General features: G+C 38.0%; 1 protein-coding gene and 1 long non-coding RNA gene across 3 annotated transcripts; both read left to right on the top strand.

Annotated features, from left to right (window-relative positions):
• On the top strand, positions 1-5,733 carry LOC116325025. 2 transcript variants are annotated; one of them, XM_031745827.2, is made up of 4 exons: positions 1-935; positions 1,686-1,790; positions 2,205-2,311; positions 5,040-5,733. In XM_031745827.2, exons 1-4 carry the CDS (start codon positions 575-577, stop codon positions 5,076-5,078), a joined length of 612 nt encoding a protein of 203 aa, XP_031601687.1. In that variant the 5' UTR covers positions 1-574; the 3' UTR covers positions 5,079-5,733. The 2 variants fall into 2 exon arrangements, 1 of the variants encoding a protein (XP_031601687.1); XR_005610396.1 differs by lacking the exon at positions 1-935 and adding an exon at positions 999-1,018.
• A 6,995-nt stretch (positions 5,734-12,728) lies between these two features.
• LOC120436007 lies at positions 12,729-16,745 on the top strand. The gene is made up of 4 exons (XR_005610045.1): positions 12,729-12,961; positions 14,080-14,187; positions 14,757-14,862; positions 16,057-16,745. It is a non-coding gene; the product is annotated as an uncharacterized LOC120436007 (long non-coding RNA).
• Positions 16,746-17,817: the final 1,072 nt, after the last annotated feature.

The following is a 17,817-nucleotide window of genomic DNA, read 5'->3' as shown; positions in this document are numbered from 1 at the left end:
TTTATAGATATTTCTTCTTTGGTTTGAATTTTGTTTTACTGTAAACACACTAGAAGTGTAGAAACAGCTTGAAGATCTGTCTAATATGTTCATATTTAGACTCCAACATTTCGTCTGTTACCTCTACTACAACATACTCCTTCATGTATTTTTCTGTAACCGTTAGAGTCAGTATTTCCTCCACAGGTATGACATTCACTGTCAGAAAGATGTAAAACCATTTTTCTCATGAAACTGCTGCTGCTTGTGCTATTCATTAGGATTCATCATCGAACACTTTCTTAATTTCTTGGTATTTGTGGTGGAGGTTTTTTTTGTTTGCTTGTTGAAAACATGGGTCAGATTTTGAAAAAAGAAGTGTAGAGCGCTTCTCCACCATCAGAGCTGAGCTTGGACTTCCTGTGAGGTACTTGGTGCTTGTGGGATTTTATCAGGTGTCATATTGGCTGAAGTCAGCATTTGAGAGAGGAAGTGTAGAGGACCAAACTGTGCCAATAAAACAGGAAATATAAAACAGATCTTCGTCAGTCCCATCAGAGCTGAGCTGCTTTCAGACGACTCCGTCTTGTTGTGGATGCTGAAGCTGATCATGGTTCTCCTGTGGATGATCCTGTTGGTGGTTCTGCTCTGTGCAGAGGCCGAGAACATGACTGAGGTCAGAGGAGAGCTGGGGACCAATGTCACTCTAACCTGCTCCAATCAGACATCAGACACACACTGGTACATGGAGATCCACAGTCACTTCACAGCATGTATTGGTTATTATTCCTCAGGAAGCTCTACCTACTGCTCTCCTGGTTTTGAAACCAAATTTTCAATCCTGGGAAACAAACTCGTGATTAAAAACTTGACAGCAGAGGACTGCAGGCTTTACTTCTGTGACATCAAGAAAAATGGCAGTAATCAGTTTGTGGAAACTTTCCACCTTGTCTCAGGTAAGTTTCAAAGATTTTGCAGGCATATAATAATAATGACGATAATGTTCATTATTGTTGTTGTTCTTCTTCTTTTTGTTAAGGTTATGTTGTATTTTGAATCCTTTTTGTCTCTTTCATTTTCCCTGCATTCATTCATCATGTTCTAGTTACAGCCTAGTTTTTATCATCTTGGTTCCTGGTGTTTTACAAAATGTACAGTTATTTCTAGTTTCTTGATATTTTTTTTGTTTGAAGTGTTTCCATATCATGCTGGATTCTTTTGGATGTAAATATTAAACTTTGTATGCCTAAACATGTATTTTAAAACTTAAGAAATATAGAAGTAACAGGAAAATATCTCATTTAAATAACCCCCAACCTCCACCTTGATAATTATGCAACTTAACTTGGAATTGCGATTTCATTATATTCATCATATATATAAATATATCTATATATAGATATATATATTTGATGACATATCGGTGCTACACCAACAGCTTTGACACAATTTTGACAAATACCCCTGTTAACAGAATGTGCTGTACAGTATGTGCACTTACTTTAGCCAGGATTAGTTGATCTCTCATGTGAAACTAAGAACAAATGAAAAAGCCTCTGATGAAACTTCGAGTACAATGTAACTCTTTTAAAGAAGTACAACAGTTTCAGAAAAAGAGAAGTTTCTTCATTGTGGCTGATTTGCAAAATTGTGAGGTTTCTTTTTCCTACCCTAACCCTTTATTTTTTTCTTTTTCTCATACACAGATCTGCTGACCAACAACCCACAGAATGACAACACCATGAGTCAGTTCAGTATCACGATCATCTTATATATATCCGTCTCTGTTGCCCTGATCATTCTAGTCCTGGGTGAGTGCGTAAATTGTGTTGTAGATAGCTTTAGCAGAATCTTTGGTCTGAACAGTAAATATTGACAGCCACTCCAAGAGAAGTCCCAGTATTCACCAATGACAACACATATTTAATTCCAATAACAGGCATACTCATTCATAAATAATATATAATTCAGCTCCTTCTTCTAATAAATCTAGTTCAATGACAAACATTGAAATGTGTGGTAAATGACAGGTTAGACTCAATCTTAATCTCAATCTTAGTTTTTACAACCAGTTTTAGTGGACTGTAACAAGCTTGTCCTACTGAGTATGATCTGCTGGCAGCAGCTTGGGTTTCAAAACAGATTGTTTTCATACATTCGTGATGAGATGTTTATCTGTGAGATTGTGAGTTTGAAAGTGGAGTGACTTTGTAATCTGTTGGCAGGCGGGGTAATGATACTGCTGTGTTTGAGGAGGAACAACAAAAGCAAACAGCTGGAAGATCCTTCAGCTCCCATCTATGAGAATGTAGTGACACTGCATGCTTTCCAGGTAATTCAACCACTGCCGGTGCTGACAAAACTGATACTGTGAAGGATAATTGTTCTTGTCACTATCAGACCTGAATTACCCACTGTACCCTTAAAATGACTCCGAAAGTTTTCAAGTACAAAGTCACAATGACGAAGTGAAAATGTGATGTCTTTTTCATTATTAAAAACACTGAATGCTGAATAAAGGGCCTAATGTTAGATGTGACATTGGGTATAGTTATTGCTGCTTCTGTTGCTAGTATGCGTGTTTATATAGCCCCTATGTCTGAAAATGAAGTCCTTAAACCTGCATTTTCTTTGATGTCAGGGGGCGATTACTCTGGTTGTAAAGTCTGGTGTACTGTATACATGTCTATGAAAAAAAGACTGTTTACTTGATTTATGAGCTCTGTAAACACTTTCATGATTAGTTCATGATCTTCATTTTTAATTTCAATCACCGTGGGAATGAATAATGTCCTCAACCAGGTTCAGCACTGTTTCTGTCAGTCTTAAATGGAAGTTACTGATGATGAAATTCCTGACATCAATTCTGTGGCTGACAAATGACGTGTAACAGTGCCAAAAACAGAAGTTTATCTAATGTCTATTTAAGGCAGGCTCCAAAAGTCACTCAGTTCCATAGATTCCATAGATCCAAGTTAAATTGTCAAACCTTTACATCCAAAAGAAAGATGTTTAGGAGCTACTACACAATCCACTTTTCATCTCTATAGCTAATTTCCCCCTTTGTAACAACTCTACAGGGGTCTCTTTTATCAACTAAAGCTACGGCCATTCTATTTGTGTTTGACGTGTATGAATTGAAATGAGTTGATACTGACACAGAATGCTGTAAATTCCACTATTTAGAAACACTTTACCCTATTGGTTAATTTTGGTCACTTCTGGCTCCAAAAAAACACACCATTGGCAAAATGTTACCTTAAATGCTTCAAAATGGGTTAAGAGTTTAGGTCACAGTAACTTAATCCATTTCTATAAACTAGAGTTGTACTCAAACAGATCTTTTCTACTCTCAGCACACAAAGTTTTACCACAACACACACACAGCTCATTATTTTATACATTCATGTACTGAGTAACTGTTTGACACACAGTGAGGGGATACTCACTGGGAAACTCTCTACGTGGACTGGAAGTGCACCAAATTTGATATTTTCTGCTTAAATCTAAATGATTACTCACCCGAATATCTCTAGTAATTTTTCTGTGTTTTCTGCTGATATCACTGCTAATGCTAACAGCTTAAAGTCAACATTAAAAACTTCATGTGTAAAGGCTAAATTACACCATTGAGCCTTGCTCTCAAAAACCAATATAGATGTAACAGTGTTTGTGTGGCGGGAAATAAGTGCTGAAAGTTTTTAAAACATGTTCAGCGTTGTGTTAGTACAGAACATTACGTCACAGAGTTGGCTGGTTGGTGGTGTCCCCAGGTGCAAGGATGTACTCTCCACTTTCACTCTGTATCTTTAGCAGTAAGTAGTTCTTTGCTGTTGGCTAGCTGCACTGACATGGGAAATTCTACCTGTTACTTGTAATGTATGGGTTTGTAAAGCACTTTATAAATAAGGACTGTGTGGGGGTGGAAATCAGCTGATGTGATAAGGTATTTTATGCAATACGATAATCTTTCTTTTCCAAAGAAAAACATGTTAATCACACTACAAACATCTCATCAGAATGTCTGCAGGGAAACTAGATTGATTTGTGCGAAAAAGGGAAAAAAACACAAAAAAATGGAGGTTCAGAGGAAGAGATGGAACATTTTTGGTAACCTTTTTTTTCTCATCTCACTGGCTGAATTACTTCATATTAGAAGCGAAAAAAAAGTGAAGCCCAAACAGAAGTGAAAAAGATGTGGATATGCTGACGGATATCAGGATTTCCAATTATGTTTTGGTAAGAAACATAGTTATGTTTGCGGTGTGATACAAATGTAGTAACCTGTGTTATAAAATCTTGTTTTGTGTTAGGAAAAGAGAAACTATTTAATCTATAAAATAGCGCTGATCACATTTTGCGAGCTGCTTTGCTAGCTTAATGTGTAGCTTGTTGGCTTGAAGCAGCTATCTGTTGAGGAAAATCTGGAGTTTTGGACTCCAGCATGTTGATCTGGTGATTCAAACAGACTCTCTTCTATATAGTTCTCATTTATAAATCGCAAACCTGAACATTATGGCTAACAGGTAGATTTTCCTGTTTTAGTGCAGCTAGCCAAACAATGCCAAACCACTTACTGCTTATGAGACAGACTGAAAGTTGGCAGTAAATCCTTGATTTTAACATAAAACTCATTGTTTTAACCAGGGTAGCACAAAAGTGACAACTTAAACGGATTTTTAATGTTAGTCTCCTTATATTCCACTGAGTTATAGTTTCTGTTACTTGTTAGCTAAAATAACCTAATGTAAGTGTTATGTAATGAGCCACCAACCAACCAACCCGCTAATTTAGTGTTCTGTCCTGACAGAAGATGGCGCTAAACATGCTTTAAAAACTTTAACTTTAAACCCCCATAGTTTTGGGGGTGATTTAATTACCTGGATGATTGAGCATGCATCAAGACGTTTAACTTTGAACACTTATTTTCAGTTACACAGACAGTGTTACATCTCTGTCAGGGCTCAATGGCCTTTATGCATTTAATGTTTCATGTCCACTTTAAAATACTACTGCAGTACTGCGTCTCCCTTGTACTCATTACTTCTATTCTATTTCAGGGTAAGGCAATCAACTCTCAGCCAGCAAAACATCACTGAAAACTCGAAAGACTGCTTTAACCTTCATCAGAAGTTGGAGAGAGAGATTTTCTGAACATTTGTTGTTGTTATTGTTGTTGTTTAAATTGGCTAACATTTAACTAGAAAAATAAAAATATTAATGCATGTTTCTTTTCTGTAGCAAATACATTGCCTCACATTAATGTATATTCAGCACTGTTAGAAAATATATGATGCAAACCTTTAAATTTATATGAAAATGATATAAGCCAAAGCTTTTCACACATTTTGAGTAAGAAACTTTGAAACCCTATAAAGCTGGGATTTGAAGGCAGGCTGTTTGCACTTTTGGCAGTAATGTGAGGAGGTAGTAATATTTGTAATAGTAACAGGCATTTTACAGAATACTATATAGAGTAACAGCTAGTAGTAGAAGACTAATAGCAATGGCAGAAGTACAAACATATTTACAGCTAAAAATTCAGGTAGTAATAATAGTAGTAGTAACCTAGTAATAGATGTAGTAATGGTTATGTTTTTGGTAATGCTAATAGTGGCAGTGCTAAATGGGGTAGCTGTAGAACTTTACACAGCACTACTTATAATTCTAGAAAGAACTGGAAATTTTAAGTAAAAATGCTGATGCTTGTTTCTATTGTTTCTGCAAAGATTACTCCAAACTGAAAAAATAAAGGAGGGAAAAGGGAACTATTTTCACGTGGTAATTATTCAAAACTTTCCATTCAAAACTCACGTCAACAGCTAAGAGTGTCTGAAGTCCCCTCAGACCCTCTTTGAAGACCCTTCCAGATATAAATTGATCCCTTATGGTGCATTACTTTGTAAACGTATATGTATATGTATATGTTACAGATAGCTCCTGTAGTCATGTGTACAAATAAGTAGATTTTGTATCGAAGAAGATAATATTACCCCATCTAATTGGACAGACTGACAATCTTTCTGATTTAATAGTTTCAGTATTTGTAGTTTTAACAGACATTTTACAGTCATAGCAGTAACTACTGGATTGTTTTTAGTCCCTTGTTATGGACAACGACATGGATAGTAGAAGGATTTGTAAAAGCTACAGGAAATTAGGTATTAACCTAGTAATAGATGCAGTAAAGGTCACATTAGATAAAGTGATAGCAGCAGTAATAATAAGGCTCACTAGGAGCTGTAGCTTATATAGAAGTATAAGGTTCATTCAGGTGTAGTGCTACACTACTTGAAGTGTCTTATCATTTCACATTTTAACTTAATGTTTATAGTTAAAGTTGGCAAAATGGTTGAGTTTTTCTGTATTAACAGCTTTGAGACTCAAGATGTCGCCACTTGATCAGATGAGACACATTGAACTTGGCTCTGAAGCGTTATGCAAGGAGTTTTCCTGTAATGCAACTCAGATTGGAATAAATGACACTCAGACAGGTTTTACAAATTAACGTGCACGGGAGAGAACTGGACAGGCGCCGTTCCTTCGCTTGACCCCAGTTGCTCTCGTCCGCTCTCCCGTAACACTGCTCTTTTATTATGGTTACATGGTTACATGAATATGCATAGGTTCATTAACATATGACGTATACCTTGTGTGTGTGTGTGTGTGTGTGTGTGTGTGTGTGTGTGTGTGTGTGTGTGGGGTCGAGATATGACCCCGTGAAGACTCCCCAAAGCTGGTGCCAGGAGTCTAGCGGTCCATCTAAACAAAAGGCTCTTAGACTAAAACAGATATAGATACGTTTATCCTACCATAAAACAATAAGACAAGGTACGACCTCTCCCATGCTCCCAGGATGTGGGTGTGAAAGTCAGAGAGCTCTGGAATGCACACAAAGCTTGCACAACGTAACTTCTCTAGTAAAAAAGGAGCAAACACATCTAAAAAAGCTTAAATGAAATGTACTTCTAAACATAAACATAATAAAATCTTTCAACACGTTATTATTCTGAATTACGCAGTTTGTTACCTGTGCTGTAACATTACTACTGTTACCACCAGAGGAAGTTGGTGTTATTTTAACAGGCACTGTCATCTCAGGTACAACAGGGTTGCTGCTGAAACAGAATTGTTGTGTAAATGAATTTTACTTCTGTAATAACATTAAATGGGGCTGATAAATCCCCTTGCTGACTTCAGCAAGTGGTTGCCATTTCACTTCCTTCAAGACTTGTGAGGTCTTTGTAGGTTACCCATTGAACCAAACTGTGCCAATAAAACAGGAAATATAAAACAGATCTTCGTCAGTCCCATCAGAGCTGAGCTGCTTTCAGACGACTCCGTCTTGTTGTGGATGCTGAAGCTGATCATGGTTCTCCTGTGGATGATCCTGTTGGTGCTTCTGCTCTGAGCAGAGGCTGATAACGTGACCAAGGTCAGAGGACAGCTGGGGACCAATGTCACTCTAACCTGCAATGAGAGTTCAAACACACACTGGTACATGGAGATCCACAGCCAGTTCAGAGCACGTATGGTCGTAGTTTTTCTTCAGCAGGCTCTACCTTCTGCTTTCCTGGTTTTGAAACCAACTGTTTAATCATGGGAGACAGACTTGTGATTAAAAACTTTACAGTAGAGAACTGCAGGCTTTACTTCTGTGGCAGGAAGAGAAACGGCAGTAATCATTTTGTGGACACATTCTGCTTCAACTCAGGTAAGTACAAAGTTTTTCTTTTTCTTTTTAACTGTGGACAGTTTCACATGACTGCATTCCACACCATCTTTTTGCGACTGGCAAAGTAGCTTCTGCTAATATACTGAGGTAGCAAGGCCATTGACACCATGGGTTTCCTGAAACTGAGACACAGATGCAGTGCTCACTTCTGCTCACTATTATTTTTTTTTCCACAGTTCACTCCAGCACTGTAAAGTCCTCTCTCATAAGCATTTGGCACAGCTTGACACACCAGGTGCCACCTCTCCTTCTATGGAGTGTGTACAGGTCTCACAGCGCTAATGCATACGTGGATATGAATGATTGATTGGAAATTGTACTATGCCACACTTTAGCTATGCCTTTGCTTCTTCGGGCCCTGGACCCTGACCTGCTGTGCTCTACTTCTACACTTTTACTTGAGCTAAAACCAAACTCCTCCCCTACAGTGTGACTTGGGCCAGCTGTAGCTCAGGAGGTAGAGCAGGTCACCTACTAATGGTTTGATCCCTGGCTGCTCTAGTCTGCATGCCAAAATTTCCTTGGGTCAAAATATCCTGGAGCAAGATAATAATCCCAAGTTGCTCTCTGAAGCATACATCGGAGTGTGAATGTTAGAAAGTAAGCATAGAAAGGTTGAATGAGGCATGTTGTATAAAGTGCTTGGACTGCTCAGGCAGCATAAAGAAATGCTTTATTAGAAGGAGTCCATTTATCATTTAGAGTCAGGTATATACATGCGTAAAGGTGATGATGATTGCTTTTCCTGTGTGTGCTTAGATGTATAGTTTTCACTGGAAAAAATCACAGCATAATGTCACAGAGCCGTCAAATGCTGTGCAGGTAACCAAACCTCACTGATTACTAACAAAACTGAAAATGTCTATAAAAAAAGGACAACCGCTGCCCAGGCGAAAACCTGTAGTGATCCCATATGTGTCAGGAGTATCGGAACAGTTGAGACGCATTTTTTCTAAACACCGGGTCTCTGTGGCTTTTAAACCCCAAAATACGCTGCGCCAAAAACTGGTCCACCCCAAGGACCCATTCAGAGACTGAATGGCCTGATTGATCTGAGTAGAGTTCTGTCATGTTACTTTTGCACCATTATGTTCCAGCACATGCTGTTATTACATGGCTTGATTAAGGTACACATTATGCTGACATCTGGGGCCAGAGCTGAAACTGTTCTGGGCCAGCACAGGGGCACCAGTGTGTCTGCAACTGGCCTTGTGCTGGCCCATGTGTGAGCCACCTCTGGCAAACCTGATCTGGGCCACCAAAGGGCCGTCGTTCTTTGCAGAATGTGGGCCATGTGTAAGCACATTGTGTGGGCCAGATTTGGGCCATACCAATTTTGCTATGCGGGTCAAAGTGACAATAACTGCACTTCCTCTAATGTCCAATTCAAGCTGGCTCCAAACATTAGTCACATAGACTCCCATGTTACAACTTAACACCTTAACAGCAAAATTAAACAAGTTGACATCCTAGTACAAAACAGTGGTTTTAGCCACTATAGCCATTTCCCTTGTCATGACAGCTGTATGTCGGGGGGTGGGGGTGGAGTGTCATTGTATCAACTCAGGCTGTGGTGGGCATACAATATACAATGGCCAAACTGCTATTATTGAGACTTCAACAGAATTTACCAAGTTCTTCTTTAATAATCAATCTCTGGTTGCTGTTGTAGTCAAGGGTGTTATGTGTTTTTTCATTAATGTTAATTTTTATACAATACTGTATTTTTTTTTCCCCCAACACACAGTTTAGTTTGAGCTAGTTTCCACAATTGGTTTCCTTGTTGTTCCTTTTTTAAAATAGATTTTTATAATAATGTTAAGGGCGGTATTTGTGAAGGGTGGAAGTTCAACACAGATATTACAATCCAAACTCAACACTTTATGTCATTTAGATATAATACTTACAAACCACACCTTCAGTTAGGCCCATTTAAGACTTATAACAGACTTACAGACATTTTCAAGCTAGAGTGAAATATGGGACTTTGTTTGTGTTATGACCTTAAATAAACGGGCACCACTTGTAGTTATGCCATTATTTTTACTTTTTGTGATATATTTATAATTTCTCTATTTGTTGTATTCAGAAAATTTACACTTTACAATTTTCCTTCAAAGTGGAGTTAATATTGACTTAGAGTTTTATAATTCGCACATTTTTGTAAACCCCCCGATTTGAAGTTTAAAGTCTGCACTTTAATTTAATCTTAATTGTTTAATTTAAAATCTACTGTGGTGGTGTACAGAAGCAAAACTGCAAAAATGTGCCTTTGTCCAAAACATTATCAGCATAACTGGACCAGATGCTTATTTATGGAGTTAAATCAGGGCCATACTTATTGAGCTGACAATTTCAACCATTCAAAAAGACGACAATTATGGGCATTTCCTCTTTATTTCATTGCATTTGAGTTAATTTTATACATACACACAACATACACACAATATATGGTATTGTTTCACTATTGTTTCTTCTTTTTTAAAAAGTCTTTAATTTTTTGGACAAAATGTTGTGTTATAATTATTATTTTTTTGTTTAATTTTAGTTAACTATAATAACCACGGATCAAGAAGGAAATAATGAAGTGAAGATCTTTGTTTAGACTTTCCTTATATGCTACTCCTTTTGTTACTATAAAACATACATTACTAGTACTGTCTTTATCTACAGTAGAGTCAGTACTTTCTCTGCTGGACGTCATCTCATGTACTGCTCATGTCCATCATTGCTGCCGCTTGTGTCGTAGCTAGAGACTTTGTTAACTGAGCTGAGTGTAGACTCAAGGTCAAGTTTGATTTCCTTTTTGGTAACTGTGGTTTGGCATTAGATGTTGCATGCAACATAATCACCACGTGAAGGAAATGGAAAGTGCAGAACACTTCTCTGTCAGTCCCATCTGAGCTGTGCTGCTTTGAGACGATTCCATTTTGTTTTGGATGCTGAAGCCAATCATGGTTCTCCTGTGGATGATCCTTTTGGTGGTTCTGCTCTGTGCAGAGGCCGAGAACATAAAAGCCAAAGGGGAGCTGGGAACCAATGTCACTCTAACCTGTTCCAACAGGAGTTCAGACACACACTGGTACATGGAGATCCACAGTCAGCTCAGAGGATGTATTGGCCGCAGTTTTTCTCTAACAGTCTCTACCTACTGCTCTCCTGATTTTGAAGCCAAATTTTCAATCTCGGGAAACAGACTCATAATAAAAAACTTCACAGCAGAGGACTGCAGGCTTTACTTCTGTGGCAGGAAGAGAAATGGCAGCATTCATTTCATGGAAACCTTCTACCTCGTGTCAAGTATGTATCTCAGTTTTGCTTGACCTTATCACGGTTTTAGGGATTTGTTCCAGAGTTTGAAGTTGTTTATCCTTTATTATTTGCTATTTTGTTCCGTTTGTTTGTTTGTTTTTTATTGCTGTGGATTATATTATTATTATTATTGTTGCTGTGATAGGGTTACTGGGTGCCTGGCTCTGGGTCCCACCCTGAACCCTCATGTTTATGAATGGGTCCTTACTGTTGTTTGTTTTCATAAAGGTGTGAAGGTGCCCATAAGTGCACGCAGGACAAGGACATCCTAGGTTGCAGGCTGATGACTGATTTTGTAATTTTATCATCAGATTTGCAGCTGTGTGTTCTCTATACCTGCATAAACAGAGGAGCTGTATTGTCATCCTCTTCTGTCATCAGGTGGTTGTGGTGGACAGGTCTGGCATGCCCTACTCACACAGAGTAGACTGCAAGTGGGGCACTGCTAAGTTCAACTGAGGCTATATTCGGGTGGTGTAATGAATAATTTCAACACTTCCTCAATTACATTAACAGGTAGAGTCTGGAGATGAGAGGGACTACTTGCAAAACAAGGTCACTGAGATAGTTAGAACCTCCTCGGTGGGAGGGCCCTTAGGGTGGATGATATTTGCCCTGAATTCCATCCTAGATGTTGTAGGGCTGTCTTGGTTGACTTTCCTTTACAATGTCACAAGAAGACAGTGCTTCTGGACTGGGGTTGTGGTTATGGGAAAGGATAATCTATTAATTAGTCCAAATTTGGATTAAGGTTTTCGTCTTGGTCATGGAACGCTGGACCAACCTGTTATCCTGTCACAGGCTAAACGGCATTTAGAATTTATTTTGTATTGTTGAGATTTTCATGTTAGGTTTGTGATTATTGTTTGTGTGTTATTCTTATTTAAGTTTTAGTTGAGGGTAAGCTTAGCCATTATTTATCATCTGTCTCCTTGCTTTTCTGTTTGATTTCATTTCTTGTCTGTCATGTGTTTCAGGTCCGGTAAGCTGGTGTTGTCATTGTTAGGTGTAGGCTATGTGCAGACAGGAATCGTGGACCCAAAAGTGCAGACACTCGGAGGCACAAAGTAAACTCAAAAAACAGCTTTAATGCTGAACTAAAAAGATACCAGAACTGAGACTTTAAACATAAACTCAGGCAAGCAGACAAAACACACAGCAAAATAAACGGTAGATCGCGACAATGACAAACTGAAACACAGGGCTTAAATACATAGAGGGAGCAATCAGGGAATGGGCAACAGGAGGGAAACACAGCTGGGGCAAATCAGGACTAACGAGACAAGGAAAGCAAAACCAGATACACTAACATGACACACGGACTTTCAAAGTAAAACAGGAAACATAACACAGAGACGCGAACTTAACAAGGGGATACAGCCGACAGGGGAGAAAGCAACTAAGGATTACACAGAGACAAACCATAAGACATGACTCTAACAAAAACCCAAAGACTAGAAATTATAAATAATATAATAAACCCAAAAACCCTGGGTCAATGACCCAGGCATCCTAACAGTCATGTCTAAGTCTCCATGTTTCCTGTTTTATTTTGAAGAGGTCTTGTGTTCTGTGTTCATTATTTTAGTTTCACTTTCTCCTTTGGTGTCATCATGTTAATTTGTGTCAGCTGTTTCCCTTCCCCTCATCACCTCTTGTGTATTTAATCTGTGTGTTTCCATTTGTTCCTCATCACGTTGTCTGTGTATCTTCCCCTCGTCATAATCGTCATAGAAATCAGTCAGTTCAGAGTCGTCATAGTGTCTTAGCTGAGTTTCAAGTAGTAGTTTCACAGCCTAGTTTGTTTTTCGCTTTGATTAATGTTCCACATATACCAGCCAAAATAAAGGCTCGCCTTTTGTTGGAGTTAATTCTGTCTCCTGGCCTGTCCGCACCTGGGTCCTCCAAACAACAAGCATTTTCCTTCAAGGACAGGTGATCCCAACCACTGCTCCTGATTCATTCACTGAGTTTGTATCTGTACTGTATCTGGGGGTGGGAGGTGGAAGACAAGCTCACTTGTGCCCCTAGAGCTGAACATAAAGCTTTTCATACATGTGATACATGCTGGATTCTTACAAACCAGTGGTTTTTATTGCTGAGCAATTAAGGTTAGAAAAATAGAAGGTAAGATGAAATAGAGATCCTTAGAAAACTGATCAGCAAAAGTAAGTATGACTTTATTTCCACTGGAAGGACACAAAGATAGATCCAGAGTTGCTATATATGTGACCAATGGTTGGATAGGAATTGCTAGGGACTGGTTGGGGCCTTAATAGCCAAGCTGGGAATAAGTGGGAGGCCACATTATGGGCACAAACTGAACAGGCAGAATATGTAGAAAATGAATATAAATATGAAATGAATAAGAGGGTGCTATGGAGGATCTTGTCTTTATTGTCCACAAAGAAAATGCCAGTGCTTATAGGGGAGGTAGATGGATGTGTGGATTATTCCTGCAGCTAGAGTTTGAGATATATTTCGCTGTGGGAAATGAATTCCAGGAGTGAGAGGTTATTTGAATCCAGAGTGGCTGTAATGTGGTTTGATGCCCGACAGTTGGCAGCCAATGGAAATGTGAGGTGCTCGCTGCTGTGTCCATCACTTGTCTTCAGACAATTTGCCTTAAAGGTTTTATAAGTTTAACTTGATACTCATCCACATCATCATTGGTCACTTTACTCATTATCACGATGTTGGCATATTTTGGTGGTCTTCCACTATGTCTGGTCTCTATATTACTACATCTGTGTGTGTGGCCCTTATCATTTCAGTTTTTTGCCACAAAACTATTTTGTACATGGCAGTGTCTGTACAAGTTTTAGAAGTGTTATTTGATCAGTTTCTCTACTGAAACTGTTAGAAAAAGCAAACCGAAATAATATTTTCTATTTTAAAGAAATAACTATTTCTTTATCTTCTACATTTTTGTCTAATATTTGAGGAAAAACATTTGGGGCTTCGAGTGTAAACTGTATGTGTTTACATTATCACAGTTTTAACTTTTCATCATCAACTTTCACATTTCATCTTTGTCCCTTTTCCTTTTTCAGATGCCACTCTGTCTGACAACAACAACCCACAGAACAACTGCATCCCGAGTCAGTTCTTCATCATCATCATATCTGTCTTTGTTGCCACTGTCATCATTCTAATAATGGGTCAGTGTATGGATTTAGTTGTCAATAACTTTGAAAGACTTTATGATCTCAACAAGAAATATCCACAGCCAGATCCTTCAAATTCAAACCAAACATAGTGATTTACTTATCATATATATATTTGTACCAATCCATATACATACCTTTCCATATAAAAGGCATCACATTTAGCTTTATTTTATTTAGAATTTGTCTTTTAACTTTCATTTTAGTTTAAGTTAGTTTCCAGAGAGTTTTTGGTCAGTATAATTTTTATTGTTTGAAAATGTTCGGTCTTGTTTTTATATTGTTAATATATAAATAAGCTTTTGTTTTCAGTTATACAATTTCAGTTATACAATCAGTGTTTTAGTTTGTTCGTACTTCTGAAAAATGTCCCTTAAGTTCCAGTTTTTATCTTTTTAGTTTATTATTCATTGACGGTACTGAACTTTAATTTGCCACTGATTGGAAAGCACAACACTATTAGGAGTTTCACTTTTAGAGCAAAGCGTTTTGATTCATTGATCATAAGACTGCTTATGAAGCTGTGAGTTTGGAAGTAAAGTGACTTAGTCATCTGTTGACAGGTGGGCTTTTCATACTGCTGTGCTTGAGGAAGAAAAACAGCAGCACACAGCTGGATGATCCGTCGATTCACATCTATGAGAATTCTATAACACTGTAGCTGAGCAGGTAAGCAAACCAATGCTGATACTTCACTTCAATTTTCAATTCAGTTTTATTCATATAACGCCAAATCACAACAACAGTTACCTCAAGGCACTTTATATTGTAACGTAAAGAACCTACATCAATACAAACAACAGATAAAACTCCAAAAATCATATGACCCCCTATGAGGAAGCACTTATGCAACAGTAGGAAGGAAAAACTCCCTTTTAGCAGGAAGAAACCTCAAACAGAACCAGGCTGTGGGAGGGGCAGCCATCCTCCACGACCAGTTGGGGGTGAGGGGAGAAAGGAAGTGTACTGTGGGTGCTAATGCTGCAATATTGTTGCTGAAAATACTAGTTACTACCATGAGAACTGAATTAAGTATTGCACTTCATAAATGTTTCACAAAATACTAAATCTCTCTTACCATCACCTGTAAACAACAAGTTGTAAAAAGAAAGTAAAAACATGGCAAATAATGTTTTTTTTTCTTTTAATCTCAGAAAGATAAATCTAGACTAACCAACCTGATATTATTTATGTGATATTATTGCTAAGTCTGCATTAATGTTCTGTCAGTTCTACTTTCAGTTAGTGGAGTTGTCACTTCTGGTGGTCATATGGTCACAAATAGCAACAAAAGTGAAGCCAAGTCTTTCGTGCCTAAACCTGTATTCCTTCTATTGACCAGCAGGAGGCAGCTCCTCTGGTTGCTAAGAGATGTCAGATCGCATAGACATCTATGACAAAGTGATTTACTGCTCACTTAATCTTTGATAACAATAATCACTGATGAGTTTATGGTCACAAGTTTAAGGTCTTATTGAATAAATGATTGATGGTGCACAACTGGACTGAAGGTGCATTAGTTCCATAGTCTTCATTGTTAAAGTTTTCACATTTACAGGATAAATAAACGTGTTTACAGCCTGCTCTAAAAAACTGTTTTGATGTCTATAGATAATTCCCCCCATAGCTGTACAGGAGTCACCTCAGGCTTAAAGCTTGTAGTATTATTAGTGTTTGAACAGGATACATAACCGCATCCAAAACACTATTGTTGAGACTTCAAAACAAGGTTCCCCAAGAACTGTTTTAATAATCAATCTGCTGCTAATACTACAGCACAAACACTATCACTACCCATCCTGCTTAAAAGTACCGCTATAGTATTACTACTTCCCTATACTGAGTAACTGTCTTGTGTTTCAGGATAGGAGGATCCAGATTATGGCGTAGATTTCTGCTGAACCAGCAAGACATCACCGAAAGATTTCTTTGCCTTTCATCAAACGTTGTTGCTGTCAGACTACATTCTAATTTTAATTGGTTAATAATTGGTTTACATTAAACTAAAAAAATAAAATATGTATATATTTTTGTCCTCTACAGCAAAAAGCTGACTAAGTCAGGATAAGCATCGTTAGAAAATACCTGTACAGTTATTATGTAAAACTTTAAAGAAATGTAGATGTAGAATGTTTTCAGGGTTTTTTTGCTTTGTTTGTTTTTTTATTTGTTTTTTTTTTATCCTTCTATAAACTTTTAGCTGTGTCGTGTTCATTTTTTCAGAGGGAAGTACAGGAGAACATCAATGGTTTAAAATATTGAATTTGCTTTAGCAGTTGAACTTACAGGTTACAGCACAGGACCTCTGTGTGAAATCAGCCATGTGTCTTCACACAAAAGGATGAGCCTGGATTGGGCCGTACAGTTTTATACCCCAACAATAACAAGTATTATTATGACTGTTTATCCACAACTATATCTTTTTCCGGAAGCAACGTGGCAATCCTGCTGTCTCCCTACGAGTCTTCTCTCCGTTCACGTCAATGTCTGACCTCGCCTCACATCTGCGCCTTATCCTGGAATAAAACTGAGAAGAGAAAACACCTCCCTGCCTAGCCGTACTGATTCTATTTATTATTTAAGTTTGGGACATTCGGTTCGGACTCCCTTGGCCCAGAAAATATCATCCTAGCTGTTAACTAGTTATGACATGTAAGCATGTTGCAAAACCATCTGCGCACTACGTCACATCACAATAATTCAATTCAGTCATAGCACTGAATGAAGCTTTTGACCCTTAAAAACACGGAGTGCGAACTCTTTATTGAGCACACAGGAATTTGTATATAAAAATAAAATAAAAAACAGCTTTATTTAATCATTTTATTCCTAACAGCTGCAGTCATTTGAACACGTGAAGGGCATTCTGTACTGACAGAGACTTTGAACAGTTTTTGAAACTTAAAGGGTTCAGTTTCTTGCACTGGCACCTAGTTAAATTCAGCAATATTACCAGTAATTGTAGTAAAAAAAACATCTTGTAAATGGAGTAGTACCCCTGTAGTCAATGTAATAAAAGACTGTAACTACTAGAAGTGACTATGTTAAGAATTAACCAGGATTATATGTAGTAGGAGCTGTAGTTTTCATAGCAGTACTGATTGCACAACATAGAGTTAGATTTGTAATATCACTATCCCAAAAAGTTGATTCTGTTCATGTAGTACTATCAGTACTATATGGGGGTGTGGTTCATGTTATATCAATGTTTCAGTACTTTAAGTGTCACCTACTGAAACACTTTATAACACACAATACACAACTATACACACAGCTTGGTTAGAAACAGGAAACAGTCAGGACCCCAGCCAGTCTTGACAGGGGGCAATATATAGCAAGCCCCATTCAGTTTCCGAGCAAAAGTCAGCTTCCACCTGCAACTTACATAAGCAAAAACAGCAGAGAAAATGAACAATGCCGCCCTCAGTAGCGGAGGAGAGAAAACAATACACAAAATTATGACCTGGGTCATAACAATTGTCTGCACTGACTTACTGACCACAAACCAGTTTAAGTTCTTCTATGGTTTCTTTCATTTAAAGTAAAACAGTGTTGTAATTGGTTTTAATGTGCATCACATTCAGCTGTGGGTCTCGGTTTGTGACATCATACTAACCCAAGCTG

This window comes from Oreochromis aureus, linkage group 23 (genome assembly GCF_013358895.1).
Source record: "Oreochromis aureus strain Israel breed Guangdong linkage group 23, ZZ_aureus, whole genome shotgun sequence".
Taxonomy (NCBI): domain Eukaryota; kingdom Metazoa; phylum Chordata; class Actinopteri; order Cichliformes; family Cichlidae; genus Oreochromis; species Oreochromis aureus.
This window is presented reverse-complemented; position numbering and strand designations above follow the sequence as displayed.

Excerpts from the sequence above, each read along its gene's own strand:
- LOC116325025 (XM_031745827.2), top strand. The coding sequence starts at position 575 with ATGCTGAAGCTGATCATGGTTCTCCTGTGGATGATCCTGTTGGTGGTT. Across the intron at positions 1,791-2,204 it reads CCTGATCATTCTAGTCCTGG|GCGGGGTAATGATACTGCTG; the intron begins GTGAGTGCGTAA and ends ATCTGTTGGCAG. Across the intron at positions 2,312-5,039 it reads TGACACTGCATGCTTTCCAG|GGTAAGGCAATCAACTCTCA; the intron begins GTAATTCAACCA and ends ATTCTATTTCAG.